Here is a 24,869-nt window from a genome sequence, read left to right on the forward strand (position 1 = left end):
TCTCTAATTGGAGGGCATTACATCTGGTAGGTTTAGCAAGTGCACCATGATTAGGTCACAGCCTTGCTACTGGCTGTAAAAGGTAATCATCCAAGTAGCTTTCCTGTCTTTTGAAGCAGGAGTTTTTGTGGGCCTGAGATGCAGAGTCATTCTAATTTTCTGTGATTTATCAATTAAAAAATAAGTACATATCATACACATGTAATGTACATACCATGTTGTGGTATTTGTTGATGTCTGCAAAATGAAGGTACAGAATCCACACAGAATTAGGCTGTTGTGTTACTGACAGCAGGCATTAACTAGAGTTTTGACTAGGTTTTGATCTTCCACAAATGTGTGTATGCATTTAACCTAATGAGATGGAATTGTTCAGATTACTCCAGTGAAATCACTTAAAGTGAAGTTTGCTTGTGCAGCCTTCAGGTGGAAGGAAAGAGATACTGTGGGACTTGGATGTATTATTTCACTCTTTTGTGTGTGTTTGTGTGTTGCAGGCTTGTAGCAGCATGATTAAAAATATATTTCTCCTTATATCCAGTTAATGATTCCAGTGTAAAATATTGTCTGATTTATGCAAGATTTGTGATAAGCATATTCAGCTTTAAGCATATGTTGCTTTAAACATAAAAGAGGTTGAGCAAAAAAAGGGACAAAAGTTGAGGAAAACCATCAGCTGAGCACAGGACAGACCTGGAGACTTTGTAGTAGCTGCTAAAAGCACTGCACATAGTTTGACAAGAGGCTGCCTGCCACTGAAACGCCTTCCATGGCTTTGCCAGCTTTGGATATAAGTGGTAACATGACAAAAAAAGAAGAGAAAGCAGAGATGCTGGGAAAAGTAGTCTCTGTGATGGTTACACCCATTAAAATATGCAGCAGTAAGGAAGGCTTTAAGGTAGTCAGTGGAAGTAAAATACGCTTCAGTGAAATAAAAGAGGAAAAGAAAAAGTGTGGCATTTGTAAAAGCAGTAAAAATACATAAAATGCAAGGCACTCGTTTCACATAATTCCAATTTCACGTTGATTTAAATGAACCTAAGGCCTTCACTAGGTTTGCTCCCAGCAAATAATTTCCTTTAGTTCTGTGAAGAAACTTCTAGAAATGAAGTGTTGACATTGAAAGTTTTATATTTTAAGAATAGCTTACAGGTTGGGGATGTCTCATGATGGCTTCAGCTTGTGTAGGCAGTGGATGGAGCTGTGGGGCTGGTAGGGGAATGGAGGTGGAAGTGGCATCACTTCCAGCTAGGGAGGGCAGAAGCGATGTCCACGTGGGGGCTGCCTGTGGGGCAGCTCTGAAATTGCAGTCTTGGCTGAATGCAAATCTTAAAGAAATTGTGAAAAATGAGGGCAGAAGGGGCTGGGGGGAGGTACTAGCCGTGGAAAGGAACCTGTGATCAGAAGGGGGTGAGCTACTTTAGCTCTTCTGTCTGCAGTGAGCACGGCATTTGTGTGAAGCTGAGAGAATATAGATTGGGCAGGGTGTGCCTGTGTTTTAAAATGGTAAAACTGGGAGAAAAAAACCAAGTCTGATTTTTCTGTCTTTGCTTTAGCATCTTTAAATGTATGATGACACTTGCCATGTTAGGTTGAGTCACGGTTCATCTAAACCATTTTTCTGTTTGAGTAAGAGAAACAGGGAATGTTTAGGGAGAACTGTGAGAAATGCACTGTATTTAGAGGTAGCTTTCTCCTTATTTTAGCAGTTTTGGAAAGTCCTATTGTTTTCCATGATACAGTAATAAATTCAAGATCTTCACAAAAGATGATTCACCATCTGTGTGAGATGTCAGGTATTTTTGAAGTGTTTTAGTTCATGATTGGACAGCTATGTATACTTTCTTAACTAAGCTGGTTAGTTACTTGTTGAGCATTGTATGAAAACAGTTAACACAATATAGAAATTGCCTGTAAAATTGGGGAACAAATTCTTTGTGTTCTTCAGAGCAAGTGGTGGGCTAAATAACAGGCTCTTCATGCCGTAAACATCATTGGGAGTACAGAAATGAGTTAACTAACCTTTGAAGCTGTAAATTAAGCTAGAATTGCCATCTGAGCTTGTTGCATCTCTCAAAAAGTAATTAAATAATTGTAAAGTTTGTTAATTTTAAATCTGGAAGACAGTTACTCTAGACCTAACCTCAAATTGTTTAGATAACACCAGCAAGAATGTCTTTATGGGCAAACCTATTTTCATGCATGTGGTTGAGATACCCTCCTAGAAATAATTGTAATATTTAATTAAAATGTTAAAATATTTAATTACTGTAAACCACAGGGGATACCAAGGCTATAATTGCATTTAAGATGAGGAAGAAAAGTAATTTGTTTTTCAAGTCTTCCTGACATTATTAACAGTGGCATCAGCACTTTACCCTTTTTATTGTTTAAAAACTGATTAACTGCAGCATTACTGCAAAATGGGATAATAAAAAAAGTTAATATGCATTTTAATACATCACATTAACACAGTGTGACAGTGTTAAAAGGAATGCCTTTAAACACATCTGTAAGTTTATTTGATACATTACTGCCTTGTTATTTGGAGGGGTGGTTTCTTTTCTTTTCCAGCATGGTTGGCTTTTTATTTGTTTTGAGTTTTTATGATGGGCAAAAATGTTTCTTGTGAATACATGCTTGGAAGAATGACACAAGTGGGAGAATATGAAATCCAGTATATGCTACAGTAATTTGGTGAAAGATACAAAGAGAACAAAATGCTTGAAATCATCCAGTAGTTTTTATAGGAACGTTACTATTAGTTTAAAGAGAAATTGAACTAATAATGAAACATACATGACTGACAGCCAGAAACCTATTTGGGAGTGTCATAAATTGGATTATGCTATGGAATTTATCTTATAAGAAAACAGTAATAAAAAAAGTGAATGGGCAAAAACTGCAGGGCTGTTTTAAGCATTGTGTATTTCATGGCTTTTAATTTATATAAAAATGTTTGTTCACTTGTCTTAATGTTGCAAAATGTGCCCTGATCCAATTCATAGCTGCATTACAATGTGTAACTCAGGTAGAAGGTCAGGGAAGTAAGTTTGGTTTTAAACCTGCATGGTCTCAGTGGCTGGGACCTCTGCTCTCAGCCAGTGAAGGGCTCTGGCCTGAGAGGTGACGTACAAAGTGTTTCCCTCTGGTTGCTGGTTTGCTGTGTGTGAAAGCAGAGGAAGAGGCAGCTACCAGAGGTTGATCTCATAATAATCTTGGGGTTATGATGTTGGAAGACGAGGAAGGGAGACAGAGAGCCTGCATTCCAGAAAGACTGGACTAACTGTCCTGCATAGTTTGCATCATGGAACAGGAGAGCATCTTCCGTTAGTCAGTCCATGTTCACCAAGGAGACAGGCAAAAATGGAAGGCAGGCTGTCGATGTTAGGGGATACACAAACATTCTGGGAGACTAATCGAGTTAGGCTTCCTCAGTTCATTCCTAGCCAAGAAGGAGAGATGCTCTTCTGTAAAGGGTGATTCAGAATATGAGCCTAAACCAGCTGCTTTAGAAAAGCTCCTCTTGTTCTCTTGCTTATAGAGGAAGTCCAGGCATATTGGCTTCCCAAGTCTGAGTTTAGTCTTTGTGACCGTCTCCTCCAGGGCTGAAGCCATTGCAGTGAAACTCAGCCTTCTGCTTGCTTATGGTAAGCAGGGCTCATCAGTCAAATTACGGCTGAAGAGTTAAAGGTATTAGTATATACCAAAATTTTGGAAATAGCTGCTAAGGAATGCACATTGTGTTTCCAAATGGTTTGTCTGTAAGCCATTTTGACACTTGGAAGTTGTAAAGAATTTTCATTTTCTGTAAATGCAGGGATTGGTACTACTTCAAACAAACCAAAACAATCCCCAAAAAGAAATAAAAAAAAAAACCTGACAAACAAAAAACCATGAAAAAAGCCCTCAAAACCTTCACTTTGGATCTTGTAGCTCCTTTATTCGCTGTGGTAAAGTCAGTTTGTAAATGAGTTCTGACTTCTTTTGGTTAGATGTACAGTGTGTTAACACATAAATCTTAGTTTAAGCAGAAGAGAAAATTTGAAGGGCAAAAGTTCATATTCATATCCCAGAGAAATTCAGAAAACTACTGGTGTTGCCAATGAAGTTTGATGTAAATGCTCATTTCAAGGCTTGCATCCATGTAAGGCTTCCTTCAGTTACTTGGTATGTACTGATGGGATTTTTTGCTGCTACAGTGAATTTACCTAGAGAAATGTTCTTTTCTTAACCCAGAAAGAACTCTGCAATATGATACTTGACTGCTGTGCTCAGCAAAGAACATACGAAAAATTCTTTGGGTTACTGGCAGGGGTGAGTTCTGTTTTCAAATTTTACACTATGTGATAGAAAATTTCATTGTTTACTCTATTTTTTGTGTGTCAAACTTAAGTTTTAATGGATAAATAAAACTAATAGTCTTTTTATCATCCTGAAAATGCTTATGTTAGTTGATTGTTTTAGTGGATTGAATTAGCACTTTGATTGTAAAAAGCATAGTGAATGCATAATGAGAGAACTTGCTTTCCCTATATTGTTGCTTGTTTTGCCTCTCTTTTTTTCTCATTAAGGTAGAACAATAAATCAGTGGTAAAGAAATGGTACTAAAAAGACATAATAGTATTATGAGTTACCAGAAAATAGCCTTTTTACAGTGCTGAAGATTAGTCTTGGAGACTCTTGTCGTTTACCACCTTGTTCAAAGCTGCTTAGTAGGTTTAATTTAGAGCACAAGATGAATACTTACTGTCCTGGGCTTGTGGGTGTTTCGTTTGCTTCTCAATTAACAGCTCACTCCCTGGTTTTGTGTAACTAACTGCTATTTTAGCTGCAATTGTTTCTTAGTTAAGGTTTCCCTATCAATAATATTGACATGTCTGAAGAGTTAAGATGAAGTACTTGTCTTCTCAAGGGAGCAAGTTGTGCTGAAAGGGAATGTTTCTTCTCATTTGTATTTTTCATCCATTATTTCAGGAAATCCTTTTGCTGACAGTTACAAAGCACTAGCCATATGAATCTGCATGTTCAGATGAATATAAATGTTGATTTCCATATTCTTTGGAATGTTTATGTTCAAAATGTCTTACCTCTGTGTTTCCTGCTGCCTCTCTAAATTGAAATAGTCGTTCAGTGATGTCCTGAAAAAATGGGGTTGTATCAGGTGAAAATACTGGATGTGTAGAAGTAAAGCAAAATGCTGGATAATTTGCTGTAGTTCAGAATTGATAATTACTACTTTGCAATGCAAATGAGTTTCTTGTCCTGACAAACTGCTCAAAGCTATAAAACATACCCATTTGAGTGTTTGCTCTTTCTCCAAGGGTTATTTAAAAAGGAAGTCTTGCAGTAAATATTGACACCATCGGGTCACTTAGTTGTAGGTTATTTGCATGTTTAGTGTTCTGTTCAAACTGGTTGTTTAAATTGTACTGTGTTGTCTCAGCGCTTCTGCATGTTAAAGAAAGAATATATGGAATCCTTTGAAGCCATTTTCAAGGAACAGTACGATACCATTCATCGTTTGGAAACAAACAAACTGCGAAACGTGGCCAAAATGTTTGCTCATCTCCTGTACACTGATTCAATTCCCTGGAGTGTAAGTTAAAACAAAAAGCCACTGTCCTCGATCTCTTGTTCAACAGTTAATCTCCAGTACTCTGCAACAACACATAATGCATTAATTCTAGTATTTATTCTACAATTTTTAATGACTTGTGGCAAACTGGCTTATCTGAAGTAATTTCACAGATACTGTTGAAGAATTCTGGTTTGCTCTATCTCCTCTTTCTCTCTGCTACGCATCATCCTCCTCTCTCCCCATTTTTCAGTAGTTGATTTAAGCTATTATTTTATGGAGTTCAGCTGGAATTGGTTGATTAAAAGTACTTCTTTTAGAGAAGAGTTTTGGACTTCTAAATTTTGATAAATTAGAAGTTCTATTGAATTATAAGACAAAATACTGCAATTTTATTATTTAAATACCTAATAAATAAAAGCAATCTCGCATTCTGAGATATAACAATACAACACTAAGAATGAAGAAATAAATATCAAGGTAACTTCTCTTTTCATATTGTTTTGTTTTTGTTTTATAGCCTAGTCTAATTATCATTCTTCAAGCACACATAAGTCAGTCCAAATATTTTACCTCTTTGGTATTTAAGTCCCAAATCTCTTAATTTGCCAGAAGTTCACACACCTGATTTTGTCTTGTGGAGCTTTCCTAGATAAAAAAAATCCTTAAAAAATTGCTAGCATAAATATGATCAGCAGCTGCTCCCATGTGGTAGAAAAGAATTTTTGAGAAAGACCGTCTTGACTAGAATTTATGAACCTTGGGGAAAAGAACAAGTCTCTATTAGTTATTTCAGGAGGACCAAAGTTTTTAAGATAAAGAAAAGAATGTATGTTTAAACTTAAGGCTTTATGTTTTTCTGAATATCTTCAGGTCCTTGAATGTATAATACTGAGTGAAGAAACTACCACATCCTCCAGTAGAATTTTTGTCAAAATATTCTTTCAGGAACTCAGTGAATATATGGGACTTCCTAATTTAAATGCAAGATTAAAAGATGAGTAAGTTCAAATTTTATTTTCAAAACTGTAAATTTAATTAGATTCTTTATCTGAAAACATACAGATAAGAACTCTGTGTTCAAGTTCAAGTAAGACTGCCCTTCTGTAGCTGCAGTACTTCAAGAATAAGTTCAGGTATAGATTTAGTCATTGTAAAGAGTCACTTTTGAAGCTGAGTGCGTTGCTGTAATTTTGGGTTCAAGTACGTGCATGACTCTTTGCAAGATGTATCTGTTCCCCCTCCACCCCCCAGTGACACTCGGCTACACTGAGAATTTTCCAAGTGGGAGTTTATTTTAATATATTGTCAGCTATGTAGCCGCATAATAGGTGTTACTGGGGCTTGTCTTTCTGACAAAACTGTAGAAAAAGCACACAACTATTAGTAACAGTTTCTCTAGGACTAGTTACTAATCCTTAAATGTAGTATAAATAACATTCTTTTAAATCTGTATGGGATTTAATGCATTGCATTCTGGCAACGTTACTCGCAGTTGCTTGAGCTTTTTCCTCTAAGTTGGGATTTCTTCTGTGTATGATAAAGAATCTGGTAGATGCTTTAGTTCCTGTAAACTTAAATATGAAACTATCCCTAAGGCCCTCTGTGATGGGATTTCATCATGGATCCCTACATCATTGAACTTGGTCAGCACCGGCTATCCATTGCTATCCCAGGCTACTGCAGTTTCACTAGTCACTTCAGGGCTTCACAAAGCTGGAGTTTCTGTTGTCATTATCTGTCAGTATGTATGCAGCTCTCCATGTTTTTATGCTTTCTTAAAAGAGCAAGTTTTTAAATAGCATTTGATTAGATGCATCACAGGTACGAACAATGAAAGTATTGAAAAATGCATGAAGAGAGAACTTTTGTTTTCCTGTGGAGATCCATACGGTTTCTTTTTCAGTTTCTTTGTCAGTGAGAGTGCTGAGCTGGCATGGTGTTTAATTTAGACGTTTGTTTCCATCAGGACACTGCAGCCTTATTTTGAGGGATTATTGCCTCGGGATAACCCAAGAAACACTCGCTTTGCCATCAATTTCTTCACTTCTATTGGCCTTGGAGGACTAACGTGAGGAACACTTTTCTGATTTGATATTTCCTCATCTTCCTTCTCCCTGTGAACAAAAAAATAAAACTGAAGAACAAATTTCTTTTTTTTTTTTTTTTTTTTGCTTATTAGGGATGAATTACGAGAACATCTTAAAAATGCACCAAAGTTGATTATGACACAGAAGCAAAATGTTGAGTCATCAGATTCCTCTTCCTCTTCAGACACAGACTCTTCCTCAGATTCTGATTCTGACAGCAGCAGTAGTAGCTCAGAGTCATCCAGCAGCAGTGACTCCTCATCTAGCAGTGACAGCAGCAGTGACTCAGGTATTTAAACACCAGCAGTACAATTATTTGCTTCTCTTTTATTTATTCTTCTAGATATATTTATTACTGTTTCTGTAATACTTGTTTTGAGGAAAATCTGGCTATAGACAGTGGTAATTTCTCTGTTTTAAAAACTAATCAATTTTTTAATTTTTTTTTTTGCTCATGGAAATTTATTTTTGAATTTAGAAAAACTGAGTTCCATTTTTGGAAACTTAAATATCTGAGAAACATTGGTTTGAAGATTACTTTTTTTACACAGTTGCTATCTGTTGCACACTATTACGACTTCAATTTTTTGGAGGATCGGGGGATTAGAGTCATTCCCAATTATTATCTCTGTGTTTACTGATGAACCATAGAGACTCACGTCTACAACTCTTTTCTTGGCTTAGAGTGAGCTTGATACTCCTTGTGTCTTTCCCTGGAAATACGTTGTTCTTCATGAGTCAGAAATCAGTTCTTCAGTTCTAGCAATGTGTTTAAATATTGTTCTCCATCTGAGTTCCTATTTCTAATTTCTCTGCTTCAGGAAGGGTTTGTGTGGTGATACAGTGAAGGTTCTGGTCTGTAGAAAAATTTCCAAGGAAGAATTAGCTTTTGCTGATGACTTATTTTGTATTTTTATGCATTATAATTAGTGTTTAATATCTTATACTGTTGTGCTGATGTAGAACCTTCTATTTGACATGAACTGTCATAAACATTGCTTAGTCTTTAAAGTAATTGCTATTATGAGTTAGTGTGTGCAGTCTGCCCCAATATATATATAGCAGGAGCAGATGATAGCACAGCATGACTTCCTGTAGTATGGAAGTTTGCTGATTCAAAGTTTATTTGATTTATTATATGTCTTTGAAATGAAAAGTATTAATAAAAGCAGTGTGAACTGCTCCTGCTTTGGAAATGCAGTTCTGGTCTCCAGCACAATCTCGTGGCAAGGTGGGAGCTGTGTGTCATGGCTAACAGCATTAGTGACAACAGCATGAGAGAGGGCACAGGCAAACAGGGTCAGAGGAGGCACTGGGTCCAGTGCAGAGCCAGATGGTCCTGCAGGGACAGCTGCAGATCTGTTGAGCTGCTTGATAGGAACCAGAGGGGTCAGTCCTTAGTGACAAACCAAGTGTGCAGGCTGCAAGTAGAAACACAGGGTTTTTTCAAAGTTTAAGACCTTCTCTTTTACTGCTTGCCTTTTCTGCATTGAGGAACACGTTCATTAAAATTTGCATCTTGATACCTTTGCAGCCTGGTTTCACTTTTCAGTTTCTTGTGTACCTTACTACAGCAGTCAAAACACTAGTTGGAGATAACAGTATTCTTTAATAGTAAACTTAATTGAGGTTCCATTACTGGTTATAACTCCAAAGTCATCCCATGTTTGCAGTTTGTTGAATCTATAAAATAACTTGGAAGAGCTGAAAGGTTTTTCAGAGGAACGTGCTGCAGTATTTCACTGTTTTAATGGTGCAGTGTATAAAAGAAAAACAGAAAAGCTGCTGATTAGAAATTGAACTAAGTTAGGGATTACTGTTGTACTGCCTGTTAATGCTTGGAACTTCCTTCATCAGCTTGCTCAGCTCAGCACTGCCCTGGAGAGGAAGTTCTAACCGAAACAGGTCCAGCAGGGGATAAAATTTAGCTGCCATCAAAGCAGCTGGTTCTTTTCTGTTTGCTTCCTCAAGTCTTTTCCTGCATACTGGTGAATGTAAAATAGTATGGAAAACACTGCTTAAAAAACTTAATGGATTAAAATGTGTCTGAATTGATCCATCATTGCATTTTAACAAAATGTCAGCAAGCCTTAGTTCAGACACGAGACTAGACAATTCATATAATGCATGTACTGATAAATCAGTTTATGGCTGTGATATTTTCAAAGGTGATGAGAAGCAGCTGATGTGATTCTATAGTTCATACAATAAGGTGAATTAATGGTTATTGTAAATTGCTGTTAGTGCCAAATACTGTCAAGTGGGATCTAAAGGTCCCTGATAAAGGGCAAACAAGAAGGGTAAGGCCTGTTCCACTGAGACGAGACTACTGTGTATTTAGATATACAGAAGTTAGTTTTAATCTTGTTGACAAAGCTGTCACTATTTCTCCTGAAAAATGAGCCTGAAGGCCATTGTTACATTGCTGCAATACCATGATGTCAAGCTATTTCATCCTACCTTTCTTTCTTCATGGGATAGTATTGGAGATTTTTCCTCACCTGTTGTTTTTCATCTCCATTGACTGGTAAGCTTTTCCAGGAAAAGCAGATGATTTTGAGACTAGATAGTCTGGGAAAGGTCATCTTCCTAAAAAAAAGATTATTTGTGAGCGTGCTTTGATGCAAGACTTTTATAGCCTATGCTTGGTCCTTGGGCACAACTCAGCAGGAGGGTGACAACAGGTAGAGGTTTTCAAAAGACAGGCATCACTTGCAGATAGCAGAAGAATAAAAATCAGGAGTTCATTATCTTGGAACCTTTGTCCAGATATAGGTACACAAACATTTTCTGACAAAAAACGCTCTCTAGAACTCTTTCTGTAGTTTAATAAGTTTAACATACTGAATTAAAATGCAACCTTAGTTCCATAATGTGTTATAATTTCAGATGTTTCTAAAGCCAAAAGAAGGAGAACACAAAAGAAAAATAAAGAATCTGATAAAGTTTCCAGGAAAAAACAAGAAAGGAGAAGGAAATCGCTTGAGAAGAAAATGGGAAGGAGACATCAAGAGGAAAGAAGTGATACTGAGAGCAAACCAGAAAGAAATCACCGACATTTAAGAGAATCACACAGGAGAGGTGACGTATCAAAATACCATCACAGAGATGAGTCCAACGGCAGAGATGGTTACCACAGTGGGAAGGATAGGAACCGTGAAAGAAGTAAGGATCCAGAAAATAAACACAGTAATTCGAAACTGAAGAAAGCAGAAAGAAGAGCTTCTGTGTCCGATGATGAAAATTACAGACACTGGAGCAAAGACGATGGACATCGTAGTAGGAAAAGAGAGAGATCGAAATCCCGGGAGAGGGACCGTGGCCATTGCAGTCCGAGGGAGGAGGAGCAGGCAGAGCGCTCCCGCAACGGTTCGGAGAAGCACCGGGACAGGCCCAGCCGCTACCCCGAGCAGCACAGGGAGTCCCGGAGGAACGACGACAGGCGCAGGGAGAGTTCCCCGCACAGGCGGAAATAGAGCCCAGCCGCCGTTTGCAATCAAGGTGCATTTCCGAGCTGTTCAAACTGTTTTTAAAATCTATTACTGAAGTTTCTTTAAAAAAAAGATTTTGTACAAAGTGATAAGCTTGCATTTGTAAATTTTACCAGACTTTTTTCAAATTTTCAGTACCACTTTTTTATAACTGTATCATTGAGTCTTTCTGTTATGTTCTTTGTTTGGAAAGACAAAGCTCTTTATTTTGTGAATAAAACAGTAAGATACCAGCAAAATGGGTGTTTTGTCACTTGGTTTCAAGTACTTGTCATTGTAATTTTGCAATCTAAAAAACGTTGGTTATTAACTTTGCTTGTTAATTGAAAGCCAGATGCTGAGTCTGGGGTGATAATGTACAAATTTCAGATTACAGTGTGAATGTTACATGAGAAAACTATACAATTTTCAGATAAGCATTCTATAGCTGCACGTTCTTTCAACCATGCAAACATGAAAGCTGTTTGACCAAAATCTTCAGGAAATAGTCAGTTGTTTGTTTTTTTTTTCTTCAGGAGTTAAAAATTGAAAACACAATGTTGCTGTTTTAAATGTCACATATGAAAGTGTGTCAGCTTGTTCTGCTACTTTTCACAATGTTTTTTAATATTGTGACATCCTGAGCTAGTTACACTTGTGATCTTTTTGGAAAAAAGGTTGGTTTGAGTTTTTATTTTTTCAGTTGTGACTTTGATTTCCGAGTCATAGTCTTCAACTCTATCCCTACAACAGAAACATTTAAGGAACATCTTTTCCAGTGTATAAAAAACTAGAAAGCAAAACAGGAGATGTTTCAAATCTTTTTAGGTGTTTTGAAGTGCTCAACTTTATTGAAGCAGAGTTCAAAAAACCACCCTTCAGTTGCTGCAGCAGTTTACAATATAAAATTGTTCAATCTGGAGTCATGGGGAACAACTAAATCTTGATTTAATGAGAAATGAATCAAAATCATTGGTTAAGATTAGTTCTCAGTGGTAAGTTACAGAAAAATTTGCCAAGTCTTCAGGGTTGAAATAGCAAATAGTGTGGGGACATGGTCAGTAGGAAAGAGGTGATTACACAGATGATGCAGTTACTGATGCTGTTACAGCATTTCTTTTTCATTTGTGAAATGAACACAATTGCTGGACAAAAGAGAACTTCCACATTTCATGTGTAAATCCTATTTCTTGTATAAAGCATAGGAAATACAGTTGAGCTGTTTTATAACAGAAAGTAGAACCATTCCTAAGGAAGTAGATCAGTTTTGCCTAAATCTTGTCTCAGCATTTTTCTAAGAAAAATGTCTATTTTATTTCTTTTCCTGTATTTGACAGAATTTATTTCTGCAACCTTTCATGTAATAAAATGTTTTCAGTCAAAAACATTTTCATAGAAAATAAATTCATATTTCAGAAAAAAGATTTCTATCTTGTTAAGGCACACAGCTAAAAATACTTTGGTGGCATCATGTGGTATATGTTTAAACTGTTGGATTTTTGCCCAACACACGTCTCATTTTCAAAATGATGTGTGCATTTTGGCAGTGTGTTAAATCCACAAAAACTTAATTTGAAAGAATGTATTCTAAAAAGAATTCTGCTAATTCTTATGCTTTGGTATTCTTGAATTTTCTTTGATAGCTCTCTATGCACATTATTGAAAATAATCTATACTTCATAATGGTTTAATTGTACAAGCTTATTTAATTTATCTAGAGTAATACTTCCCTTAATATGTTATGGGTTTAGTAGCATATATTTTATTAACTCATAACGTTTGAGATTTTCTGGTCAAGTTAGAAAGTCTGATAATGGCATCTTTAATAAATGGAAATACATTAAAACAGTACATGTGAAAACATATAACATGTATTCTACAGCATCCTGTGCCAGCAGTCTTACTATAGAGTACCTGTAAAAGCATGTTTCTTTTATAGTCTCTGCCTGATCACTTTAATTTCCTACTTAGTGATGTGTTTTCCTTGCCATCTTGTGTGTGATTTTATAGACCTAAACCTGTATATTTGCCATTTCTTTTCTAGAAGTTAAAATTCACCTGCAAGCTCACCTTATGCAGGTCTGCTCTCTAGGCTTGTCCTCCTGCTCTTTATTTATTTTACTGTATTTTTTACAAGGGAAAGAAGTCAAAATAATCTGTAGTATTCAAAATGAGGGTATTGCAGGAGATGCACAGTGCCATAAGAGTTTTGGGGGTGGTCAGTTCTCGGTTGCTGTAGAGCTGAGTGACACTGGGTGATCTGGGCTTGCTTTCCTCTGCAGTAACAGCTGATTGTAGACCCTGCACAGTGAAGGAGTGACTCGTGCATCTTGTCTGTAATTAATACTGGAGCTCTAGGTTGTGATTTGAACAGCAATTTTGACTGAAAGACTTCAAGAAGTGGAGGTCCTGTGATTTTCTTCATTTTGTTCAGTTGTTAATCCTTGATAATTAAAACCAAGGTTGAAACACCTTGGCCTTGGTTTGGGGGCTGACTGATAAAGGAATCTTCCAGACTCAGCTGCGAACCAGAGATTTGTGGGAAGGAATTTGTGATGACCTGCTCTCATGTTGCATGCTTAAAATTTAACTTTTGAATGTGGTTGTAATATCCATGTCCATAGATACAGGCAAGAGAGGCTGCATCCCTTCTGCTAGGAGTGCCTGGCTGAGTTCCTGAATTTCCTCACAGTGGTGGCGTGAGGTGTTAGGGAGATGAGCTGCTGACGCACCCAGTAAATTCATGGTGTAGAAATAAATCTTGACTGAAGCATTTGTGGTATTGGTAAGAACTGTGATTCTGCTCTGTAACTATTTGGAGCAAGGTCTTCAAGCATGGCTGTTCATGTACTCAAGTCTAAAATGTGTTTCTTGGGGGGGAAAAAAAAATTACCACTGTTTGGGCCACATTGTTACATAAATCATCAAAATACAACAGTATGAAAGCAGATAAATTCTGAGACAAAAACTTTCTGTTTACATTAAAATTGTCTTTAACCGATGATGCTTTCTAAAACAGTTTTAGTTGCTGTTTAAGCAACATTTCAGTCTTCAGATTGTAGAGAGATAGGTCAGTTCTGCATAGGAATGGGAGCCTGACTACAAAAATGTTTTTCTGCTTGTGTTACGTTAAACGACTTTTATAGTCCGATCACGTCCATACTGAAAATCAAATTCAGTTTTGAATATTACTGGTAGTACTAACTAGATGTCGATGGTACATTATTTTAACCTAGGAGCATGGTGTCCTCTAATTTACTTGAGGCTCCAGTAACATAACTCTTCTTAACTTTTGAAAGAAAAATAAATGGTGAAATTGAAATGCAGACTATAAGGGGGTATTTTTATTAAAACTACACAAAAAATGAATTGTAGGTTAAAAGAGGCAGGAGCAAAATACAACCTTTATAAACTGGGAAAACTGTAGGTCAGTTCAGATATTTTTTGCTTTTTTTTAGGTTTTCCTCAAGTCTGTAATTTGGCTGAGACTAGTTAGGGATTTTCTTTTCTTGTCTACCCATGAATGTCATCAAGCATTTTCTTTTAACTTCAAAAAAAAGGGGAGAGGGTGCAGCTTCAAACCTTAGTATTGTTGGAGAAAATGGTTTGTTAGCCCATCAAACAGACAAGGCCATTAAGAAAGTTAACTGCCACGTTTTGACTGTTAAAGCTATGTCCATTTTGAGTATTTTTTCCCATTATTTTGTGAAATAAAGGGGGCACCAGAATCTTTCCTGAGGGAGAAAATAAGGTGCAACATTCCTTAAGATGGTGAAGGAAAGAGCAAGGATGTGTAAGAGGATGCAAAGCTCCATGAGATAATTTGTTTCCAGTGTCAGAGTGCCTGTGACAGGTAAGGAGTGAGGTCAGAGCTGTTCTTGCAGGGGCTGGTGGCACGAGTGTGTGGCTGCAGTGCTAATTGTTTTCACTTGGTGACTGGTATTGCTCCTTAATTACTTAACCAAAACCTTAACCAAATCGTTCTTAACCAAATCATTCTCCCTTGAAAATTGGCAGTCCCTTTGCTTTTTTTCAATAGCTTACCTATTGCTTTTGGAGGCACTTTGTGCCTCAGCCACAGCTGTGAAATCTCTTGTGAAATTTCACATTCTGGGTTTTTTGTAGCATAAAAAGCTGCGTAAGAATTCCTTTGTTACTACCTTACCTAGAATTTGGTAGAACTTGAAGAAGATTCCTTGTTTTTCCAAGACCCCATGAATAAGCTCAGTCCATCCCATAAAGACTGGAAATTTTCAGCACCTTGTTTTGCTCTGGAGTAATACTTAAGCTAATTGGAGAAATATTCATTGATTTAAAAGGGAGAGGAGTAAGATATTTGATGTAGTCATGGATGCTGCTACTGTGTTGTCTGTATTTGTTTTGCTCAGTACTCTTACTCTCATTAGGCTTTTCTTCATTTTCTCCTGCTGTACTTAAGAGTTTTTTCATTTTTTCCCTGGCCCTTTTGAACTTCATTCTTCATCACATGCAGTGTTAGCCATTTAGAAAAGTATAAGGCCACAAATACATCAAAAATTTACTATATAGCACTTGCACAATGTATCAAAAAAAAAATCTTTAAAGGATAACTTGGCTGAAGGAACAGTGTGTGTTTGCACCTACAGTAAAGAACAAGCGTGCAGCACACTGCTTGCCTTCTTGCTGCAGAATAATGAATTACAGGACAATTGCAAATTTCATAAGGTCAATCAGTCTTGCATTTGTTACCATTTCTTTCCGATTGCCTTCTTTTTGCACTGCCTTTGTTAGGAAGAAGTATCAGTAGAGTTTTACAGGTTTCTGAATTTAGAGGTCTTGTGTCTGCCAATGTGCCCTCAGAGGAGCCACAGTGGTATTAAGTTACTGCAGAAAAAGTAGAGGGGTCAGCATGCAGCAGAGAATTGTATCCCATAGTCCTCTGTGTGCCTGTAGGGAATGCCAAGAGTTGGTATTTCAGCCTTTCGGCCATAAGGGCTCATGCAGATGTTCGTGGAGAGAGGTGTGCACTGCTCAGCCGGTTTATCCATCACTTCCACCTGGGCAGGGCTGTTACAAGAGAGATGCATCTTACTGTGCCCTGCCTTTCCCCCAGCTCTGCATGAGTGCAGAGCTGGGTGTGTTACGCTGCTGTGCATTTTGGTGACTGTTGCTCTACTAATGTTTCAAACAAGATAAGCAGGAGGTCTTGTCAGCTGTTGCTGCACACTGAGGGTTCACAATGGCTGCTGGAGCCCCGTGTCTCATCTGCCATGGCTGCTTTAGGGGGTGTAAGCAAAGAGAACCCTCAGCATAGAAAGAAGTGAAAGAGCCTCTCTTGGCTAAAGAGGGAGCCCAGAGGGAATAACTTCATTACACCAAAGCTAGCTTTTGCAAATACTTTCCTCCTTTCCTCCTTCATCTTCTTCCTGGTTTTCAGTTATAAGTGAATGTCTTTGTGGGAAATTGTGAGGTATCCCAGTTTTTCATTTGATAGATTAGAGACACAATGAGAAGTGCTCAAATAGTCAACTTGGAAGTTCCTCTGGAAAAAATAGTGTAGTCCAGCAGTGTTGATGGAAGAAAGATTCCACTGACAGGTGGCTGACAACAATCTATTTTGCTCTTTCAGTCCTAGTGAGAATGCCCTCCTCCCTCTCACACCACCACCCCTGAGTGCTCAGAGCTTTAAACACACTTCTTCACAGAATTGCATGCCAACACATCTCTTTTAAACTGTCCTCCCCATCTCCCAGGTGCCCCTCCTAAAAGAAAAGATGGTCATGTCTTTCTGTTCCCTGTTAAAAATGGCATTTCATGCCCCTGTTCTGGTGTCTGTATATACACCTTGAGAAGCAGGCCTAAGTAACTGATAGGGTTCAGGTGGCCTTCTCGTGGTCCTGTCTTAACCTGTGTTCACAGACTTCAGTTTCAGGGGATGTTTATGGTGGACAGAAAGCTGTGTTAATTTGTGGGTTCAAATAGGCAATTGAAAAGTTGGTGTATTAGATCGTATTATGCTGGGGGTGCAGACAGCCTTTGTGGCCTCCCATGAGGAAGGAAGACTTAAGTGATGACTACCTGGAATGGAATGCTCACTTTTAATGAATATGCTTCCTTTGTTCAGGCCGTGAGGTTGGATGTCTGTTCGTAGGCTCTGTCTCTTTGATTAGATTCACAAGGTCCCTTCTTCTGCCGTACACTTCATTATGAGTCACCAGAAATGGGACACAAAAGTGCTTAAGAAAAAATTGGAGCCAAGTGACTTACTTGATCAGTGATTGAAATGAGAAACTGAAAATACACATTTGGAAAGAAAAAATCCCTTTGCAACTGTGTTCCTTCCTGTCCTCTCTTCTCTGTACAGAAAAAAACCCCGTTATGCTTCTTTGTAGAAGAGAGACGGTGCATCAGGCTGTTTTGATCACTGTACTTGTTTGAACTGTGAATTCTTTGAGTTGTCATCCACAAGTGCTTTGCAGCCCATCATTTTCTGCAGATTGTGTGCATTTTGTGATTGTGGCTGTGAGGAGAAAACTCTGAGGATGGGCTCCTTGCTACGGCCATGCCAGGGAAGGACATGCCCTTCGTGGAAGGAACCTCAGGCTAAGTTAATGCATGCAGAGTTGGTTTGTTTGTTTTATTTTGCAAAGAAATTCTTTCCTCCCACTTCATTTTTAGCTATTTACAGGGGTGCCGATGTGCTGGAGAAATGTATTTCAGTTTTCCACATGTGTATAAGCACACACACTTGCATGCAGTCTTCTATTTTCATTCTCTTGTTATGCAAGGGTTTAAAATTAGTTGTATTTGTGAATTAATATAGTTCATTGGAATACATTTCAGCTATTTTTACTCTGTAATGAGCTTTATCACCATGCTATCTGAATAGCTCACAAACACTATTTTTCCTCTATACCCTGTTAACAGTATAAAATTTTCATCGTCTTGATGATGTGAAATGTGGCTGGGAGAAAAAACGGTGTGTGGTAAATTAACTAAGGTTCTCGGCTGATACATGGTGTAATATAATGCCACCAAAGAGGAAAAATGTCTGGGTTTTGATGGTACCTCGTGACAGGCACTTCAAAAGGTGGGATTACAGAAAACAGCATTGCTGGTGTGTATTTTGGTGTCACATTCTGAGGTTTTCTACACACAATTCTACTTTCCTTTGCAGGAGTAAGTGAAGCAGAAGCTTCACTAGAACACTGCATGCCAAGATGAGGCTCTGCCTCGGGATGCCAGGAAGATGGGTGGAGCATCCTGTGATCTGTGTGCCTCTGATTACCACTGTGGTAAAGAGCAAGGCTGGATTTAGTGCATAGGATTTCTACCCAAGGCTCGAGGTCTGCCTCATTTTGGTTGCATATATAATCAAAAACTTTCTTTGTTTCACAGTATTTATAGGAAGGCTTTATTTCCTTAATTGCAGTTTCACTGTAGTTTATAAAGAAGCATGAAGACTCATTGTTTTTATGATCTGTACATCAAGCATTAGTCAAGGGAGAGTGAGCTTCAAGGTTAGTTGCATGGCAGTTGTCATCAGTCTGTGAAATTCTCGTTTGGAATGACAGCTCTAATTTGCACTTTAACCCTACTGTTGGCTTTAACTTAGTCTTATTCCTTGTTCCTAGTAAGTCCAGCCTCTTCTTTCTCATGGAAGACCATTATAATATCTTTTTATAATACTAATTTAAAGGGGGAGGAGGACCCCTCTTACTTTCTTAAGAAGCTTTTGGCCTGTTCTGAATTACATGTGAAATATTTAGTTCCTTATCAATCAGTGTTTCAGAAGAAGATTCCACAAATCTTGTAGACTATTCTTGTGGAATTGTCAAAAAGAAAAAAGGCTGTAATATGTTTTAAATGTATTGTTTTCATTTTCATTGAATGTTTCTCCTGTTAAAAGATAGAAGTGCTCATTTTCTCTTCCATATAATATTCATTATTGCCCGTGTTCAGGGCTAAGTGCTTTTCTATTCATCTCTTCTGCAAACACTTCTTTAGAATTTCACTTCAGAAGAAAAGCCTTCACAGCCTATAATCATATTTATTGCCTCTCCTTTCTCTCTCACACTGTTCCCTGTGATTCTAAGCCGTTCTCTGGGGCCATCAAAGACAGCATCCCTCTTGATGGGACCATACCACTAATTTTCAAAATGTCATTGTATTTTCTGTTTTGTTTTGTGTTTGTTGCATTGTTTTTTGCTTTTCCTTATGCTTTGGAACAGTCTGTATGTTTGCTTCTTGACAGCCACTGAGCTGTCTACAGTGATGCTCTGGTCTTTCTTCCACAACTAGTATACCAAACATGCATGAATAATTCACAAGATTTCTTCTAATGCCCATTACTGTTCTTGTCAACAAAGACTTTCAGCTGTCAATGTTTTGTACTTTCAATTAATTCCAGTTCTTCAGTTTTCTGTTCACTTTTGTTTCAAGTAAGCCGAGTGACAGCTGGCTGCACTACACAGTGCTGGAACATGGGTTTGGGACTGTTTCACTGTTAACCTTTTGCCACACAGAATATTGACCACGTCTGTGTAAGCTGTCTAGCACCATGTCTCAAATAACTGATCTCTTACCTCGCAACTGGCTGCTTTTTTAATAGCCTCTTGTGCAGGACTTATTAGAAGCTTTTTGAAAGTCCAGACAAATCAGATTATTCCAAGTAGATTCCTATAATTTTAATTGCCTTTAAGTTAATACTTTTACTTTTTACTGAATATCTATCACATATCTAAAAATTAGGTTAATCATTTCCCTAAAGACCTTTGATATACAACTGACTATTTGAATTAAAGGATTAAATTGCTGAAGAAAAGATGAAAATCTTTCCAAGAGGATAATTCAATGACTTTAGTTCAAATACATTTTAAAAATGTACTTAAAAGGAGAGGAAATGAGTAAGATAAAGAGACTGGGTGTGAAAAATGTTGTGAGTCCAGGTGGTTGAGCAGCTTCATTTGAAATTACTTGAGGAACAGCTTGAGTTTAATTTATTTCATGCCAAGGACCAAAAAAACCCAGTGAAATAAAATATTTTACTCATTGAAAGCTATCTTAATCTCTTGAACTGCTTAGTTCAATCACAAGTAAACATTATAGAGCTGCTGTGTCCCCGACTTGCTACAGCAGGTGACAAAAGCAGGAGGAAGTGTGAAGACAGCATCACTCCCTGTGGATTTATTAATCCATTTGTTAGGCTGGACGCCAAGATGCAGTGCCTGGCACACAGCACAGGGAGAATGTCACATGCACAAAGGCTTGAGGGCAAGGCAGAGGACAGCCTGCCACGTCTCCTTTGCCTGCTCTCTGCCTTCTGTCACAAGCGCTTGAGCGGCCCCTCCCATGCCCTCCGGCCCGATGGAAGCAGTGGCAGGACCAGGGGCCCGGCCTGCAGCCGAGGGAAGCTGCTGGGAAGAAGGGCGATGCCCCAGAAAGAGCCTGATGCTGGAGCTGAGCGTCCTCCTCAGCTCCCACCTGGTGCAACCCTGAGGAGAGCATGCCGGGATCCCGGGAGGCTGACACAAGCTCAATAGAGGCACAGGAAACAATTTCCTGGGCTACAGACCTCCTTATTGGAGACAGCACTGCATAGAACATGCTCTCTTTGGGTTACACACACATTTTTCGAGCACACACTCTCTGCCAGAGGAGCTTAGAGCTGGACAGCCAGGGTTGGCTTCGTCTTCCCAATCGGTTCTGCAGAGCCCTCGCTCCCTTCTCCACACAGAATTGAAAGCAGCGAGTGACAAAGCTGCAGAAAGGTCTTGTGAAAACTGGGGTTTTTCTTGCCCATTTAGAGTCCCTCATTCTACTGCAAAGAAAGAATGAATGCAGGTTCTTAGGGGGAGCCCATCTCCCCATTACAGTTGCTGTCTTGAAGGCTTTAAGCTCCGAAGGGAATTGGTGGAGGTTGTACGGTTTTGCAGGATGATGACTGGCAGAGGAGACTGCCTTGTCATACATCATTTCCTTTGTGGAGACACAACAACGTGTCTGCCATGCAGTTGCCAGATTCCCACATATTTTCAAAAGAGGTGATTTCCTGTGTGTCTACTGGGAAAAAAATATGAAAATTTGTCCCTAATGAGCTAAAAACTGTGAGAGATAGGGACTTTGTGTAGGTGTAGATCTGAGCAGTGCATCACTTAGTCTTCCTCTCATTCTGATCCCAGAATTAATTCATGTGTTTCTGTGGTTCTTTCCAGCAGGGATTTCTTGTTCTAAAAAAGTGAGACTACCCATTGTCTTGATTCTTTCCTATTTGCCCATGCTGTGCAAATGTGAAAAAAATTCTAAAATCCTACTGTTTTAATATACCTGCATAGTTTAGTATAAGGAAGGTTGTTTTTCATTTCTGCTGAATGCTGCTGTAGCCATGACTGCTGATGTCCTGGTCAACTTAGTCTTTCATTTCACCTTTACAATGAAGTTGGAGGGAAGAGGGAAAGATTGAATGCACACGAATCATTTGGTAAAAGATCCTGTAGGTTAATAGCTCATTACCTTAAGTCATTCAAATTCCATCCAATCCATTTCTCAACATAATTACAGAGCAGACCAACTTTGATAAAACCTCCCTAATATATAAAATGCATTTGTTGTTGTGTAGATAAATGTGCATCTGCACACTGAAGCATTTTCTCACACTGAAGCATTTTCTTATCTGTGTGGAGTGCAGTGTATTCATTAGTGTTCCCCTTGGAGCTTCCATCAAATGGACACGGTAGGAGCTCAGGGGGAATTTCCTTCCCCCTCCTGGCACAGGCAGTAAAATCTGCACATCCCCCAAAACCTGTACTAGACCTTGAACAGCCCCCAGAGATCCCTCTGCCGTACTGTTGTCTGTGGGACTGCTGCTGTGTTTCCTTACAGCCTGTCAGTGTCTCTCCCATGAGACAAAGGGGTTCTACAGCCAACAGAGGCTTCATGAAGTAGAGACCTCCCGCTGTATTTGTCACTAGTGCTGAGGAAGCACAGAGCCTGGCACTGTTAGAAAGCAGCGCCTCAGGCCTGCTTGCTCTGCAGAGATCCTGCCCACAAGGGTGGCTCAGCCCCATCTCCCACAGCCATGGGAAAGGTTTCACAGAGCCCACCTTCCCTCTGCTCCCAAGAAGCTGCTGCTCTCTGAGGAGCTTGGTGTGGTAACAAACCCACCGGTATAAGACTAGGTGCAGATTGTTTTTGCAACTGTAGCCTAAGCAATTCTCTTCTGAGATCTGAGAGCTTCCTGTTCTGCTCTTTCTTTTGACAGTGCTGAAGCTACTCTTTTTCTGTACATGCTAAGAGGGAGAAGGCAGATCTTATGGCAGTGCAGTTTTTACATTGCACATGAGGTTTGATTTGCTTCTCTGTGGTTACACCAGATGCAATTTTGTTTGCAGGATACTATTTTAGTGGCTGTTCTTTTTCTGGGACTGTGTAATCATATGGAGGCAGCTTTTGATCTGTTTAGTGTATAATTAAGCTCTATCTATTGCTGTCTTTTTTTTGACAGAATGGCGAGTAAATGAATGAATGAAAATGTGCTGGGGAAAAAACCCAACTTTTTTCAGTTGAGTTATAAACCCTAAGAAAATAAGATGTAGAAATAAAGTTTTGATATAATTTCTATTATTCTTCCCCTAAAATCTTAATGTACGGTATCCATCCATACAATCTAAGGAAAGAATAAATATTTTAAAATTGTTGTGGGTTTTAATGGCAAATATGGTAATTCTAGGGCTGTAATTTTGTAAGGCTGTGGAGTTGTATGTTTAATAAGCAGCTATTTAATTATACATTGTGCTGGGTCTTTTAAATACATAAAATATATATCACAGAGCTGCATATTAAAATTAATCTTTAAAATGAGTAAGCAGTTAAGTTGAGGAACTTAAGTTTCCCAAAGTTACTTTACCTGCCAATTCAGTAATCACAATATTACTCTTTAACCAGTAGAACAACTCAGTCTCAACACTATGCATGAAATCCATGTGTATTTTAAAAATGGTATATCCACATAATATATCCATCAGTCCTACTAGTTAAGCAGAAGTAACTTCCTGCAGCTCAAATGAATATATGTATGCAGGCATAAAACGCCACTGAAAGTAAGAAATCAGAATAATCTAAATCTTGTGTATTGTTTGTTTCTCTTCCTGTGCTGTTCCTATGGCACAAGCCTGCTCTAGAAGGTGTCCAATTACTGTGCCTGTAGACTGATTCATATGACTCATCCAGTGTGTCAAGAGGCATCCACCCTATTGATGCAATTTCTCACATCTCTGCTGAAATTAAGCAAGCACAGCTGCAGCTTGTCCTTTAAATATTCTTAACCTGGTTTCCATTCAGATTTTGTATGGATGTAACTATTTAAGTTGGTTCACATTTTGTTCCATATTTTTTCTGAGTTATCTTTTGACAGAAATAGGGGAAAAAAGTTTTAGTATGGAAAAGGAAATGTTTCCATATGAGAGGGAGAGGGAAGTTTTTATATGCTGTCTCTCTGCTGGTGGAGGGAAAAAATCAAACCAATAAACCTGTAGTCAAATACTTATAAATTTGAAGAACTGATAGTATGGCCCACACTGCCCAATAACACAGGTATAGTTGTACAAGCTTTTTCTGCAGAGCTGACATGTATACATTTATCCTTTTAAGTAAATGCTCTTGTGCTGCCTTCCTACACTGAAATATGCTGCAATACCAGCATAAAGCACCTAACAGATTTGTCTGCTTTCAGACTAGTTTACAGCATGCTGTACCACCTCAGTGAAGTAGACAGCTTGTGTCACCTGTCTTGCCAAACTTGCACTGGTCTTATTTAAGACAGAGCTGCAGTTGGAGCCAAATCCTATTCTCGCTGTCACTAGGGTAATTCCCCTTGGGGATTAATTAGAAGGGCTATTATTTATTTTATAATTCTGGATGATGCATTGAGATTTCATACTGAATAGCATTAATTCAAGTACTTACAATTTTTATAATGCTTTGTTTGATTCTCATTGTTCAGAGAAGGTCTTGAGGCTGTTGTAAAGTGCCTTGCACCACCACCCTTTTTATTTTACTCCACACTAACTTTTACAAGGTAAGGTTTGGCTATGCAAAGAATAAGAGATTCTGGTTATCCTTGGTACCTTTTTCAATCCATAGCCCAAGATAGAAGATGACTAGTTTCCCATGTGATCTAAAGCACTAGCAGTTATATTGGATTTTGTATTTCATAGTTTTCCATCGGGGAAAAGTGCCAAAATTATGCTGCATATGCTTGGCTTCTTGTCTGTCCTCGAAGTGGCAAATCTCTGGGAGAAGAGTCTGCCCTTAGCCAAAAAATGATCTTTTCAAATCAGATTTTCTTGGAATTGTAGTGTGTTGCACCATTTTTATATAAATACAAAAATGTTCAATATATAAACATCCTTGCTTTTTATTCGGTGACACCAAAATCACAAATGCATTAGTTCAAATGCCTTATACTACCCTTCTCACAGTTCCTCATCTCCTATGCTGTGCAGGTAGTATTATTTTTAAAAACAGATGGGAACTCAGGAGGTGACTCTGATCTTTCACCTGTACTTTAAAGAGATACTGCATAGTTCTTATCTGGAAACCCCATGTGATTTTAATGGAGTCAGGTTTAGGAACACTGAAGGAAGGAAATATTCTAATTGGTTTTGGTTTTGAGCTGAAGAACAGTTTGTTTCTATGTTAAATGAAGTAGTGAAAACAAATAGCATGCCATCTGGCTAGCCTACCTGGGTACTT

General features: G+C 38.3%; 1 protein-coding gene across 3 annotated transcripts in view; it reads left to right on the forward strand.

The window, feature by feature from the left end:
• The window catches only part of CWC22 (CWC22 spliceosome associated protein homolog), a 30,640-nt gene extending 17,637 nt beyond the window's left edge, over nucleotides 1-13,003 (forward strand). For all 3 annotated transcript variants that reach the window (XM_048309742.1, XM_048309743.1, XM_048309741.1), the window contains exons 15-20: nucleotides 4,240-4,317; nucleotides 5,447-5,599; nucleotides 6,452-6,579; nucleotides 7,548-7,649; nucleotides 7,761-7,957; nucleotides 10,558-13,003. In XM_048309742.1, coding sequence (XP_048165699.1) covers nucleotides 4,240-4,317; nucleotides 5,447-5,599; nucleotides 6,452-6,579; nucleotides 7,548-7,649; nucleotides 7,761-7,957; nucleotides 10,558-11,144 — 1,245 coding nt within the window. In that variant the 3' untranslated portion in view covers nucleotides 11,145-13,003. The remainder of the gene's footprint in view (nucleotides 1-4,239; nucleotides 4,318-5,446; nucleotides 5,600-6,451; nucleotides 6,580-7,547; nucleotides 7,650-7,760; nucleotides 7,958-10,557) is intronic.
• Nucleotides 13,004-24,869: the final 11,866 nt, after the last annotated feature.

Source organism: Corvus hawaiiensis, chromosome 7 (genome assembly GCF_020740725.1).
Source record: "Corvus hawaiiensis isolate bCorHaw1 chromosome 7, bCorHaw1.pri.cur, whole genome shotgun sequence".
Classification (NCBI taxonomy): Eukaryota; Metazoa; Chordata; class Aves; order Passeriformes; family Corvidae; genus Corvus; species Corvus hawaiiensis.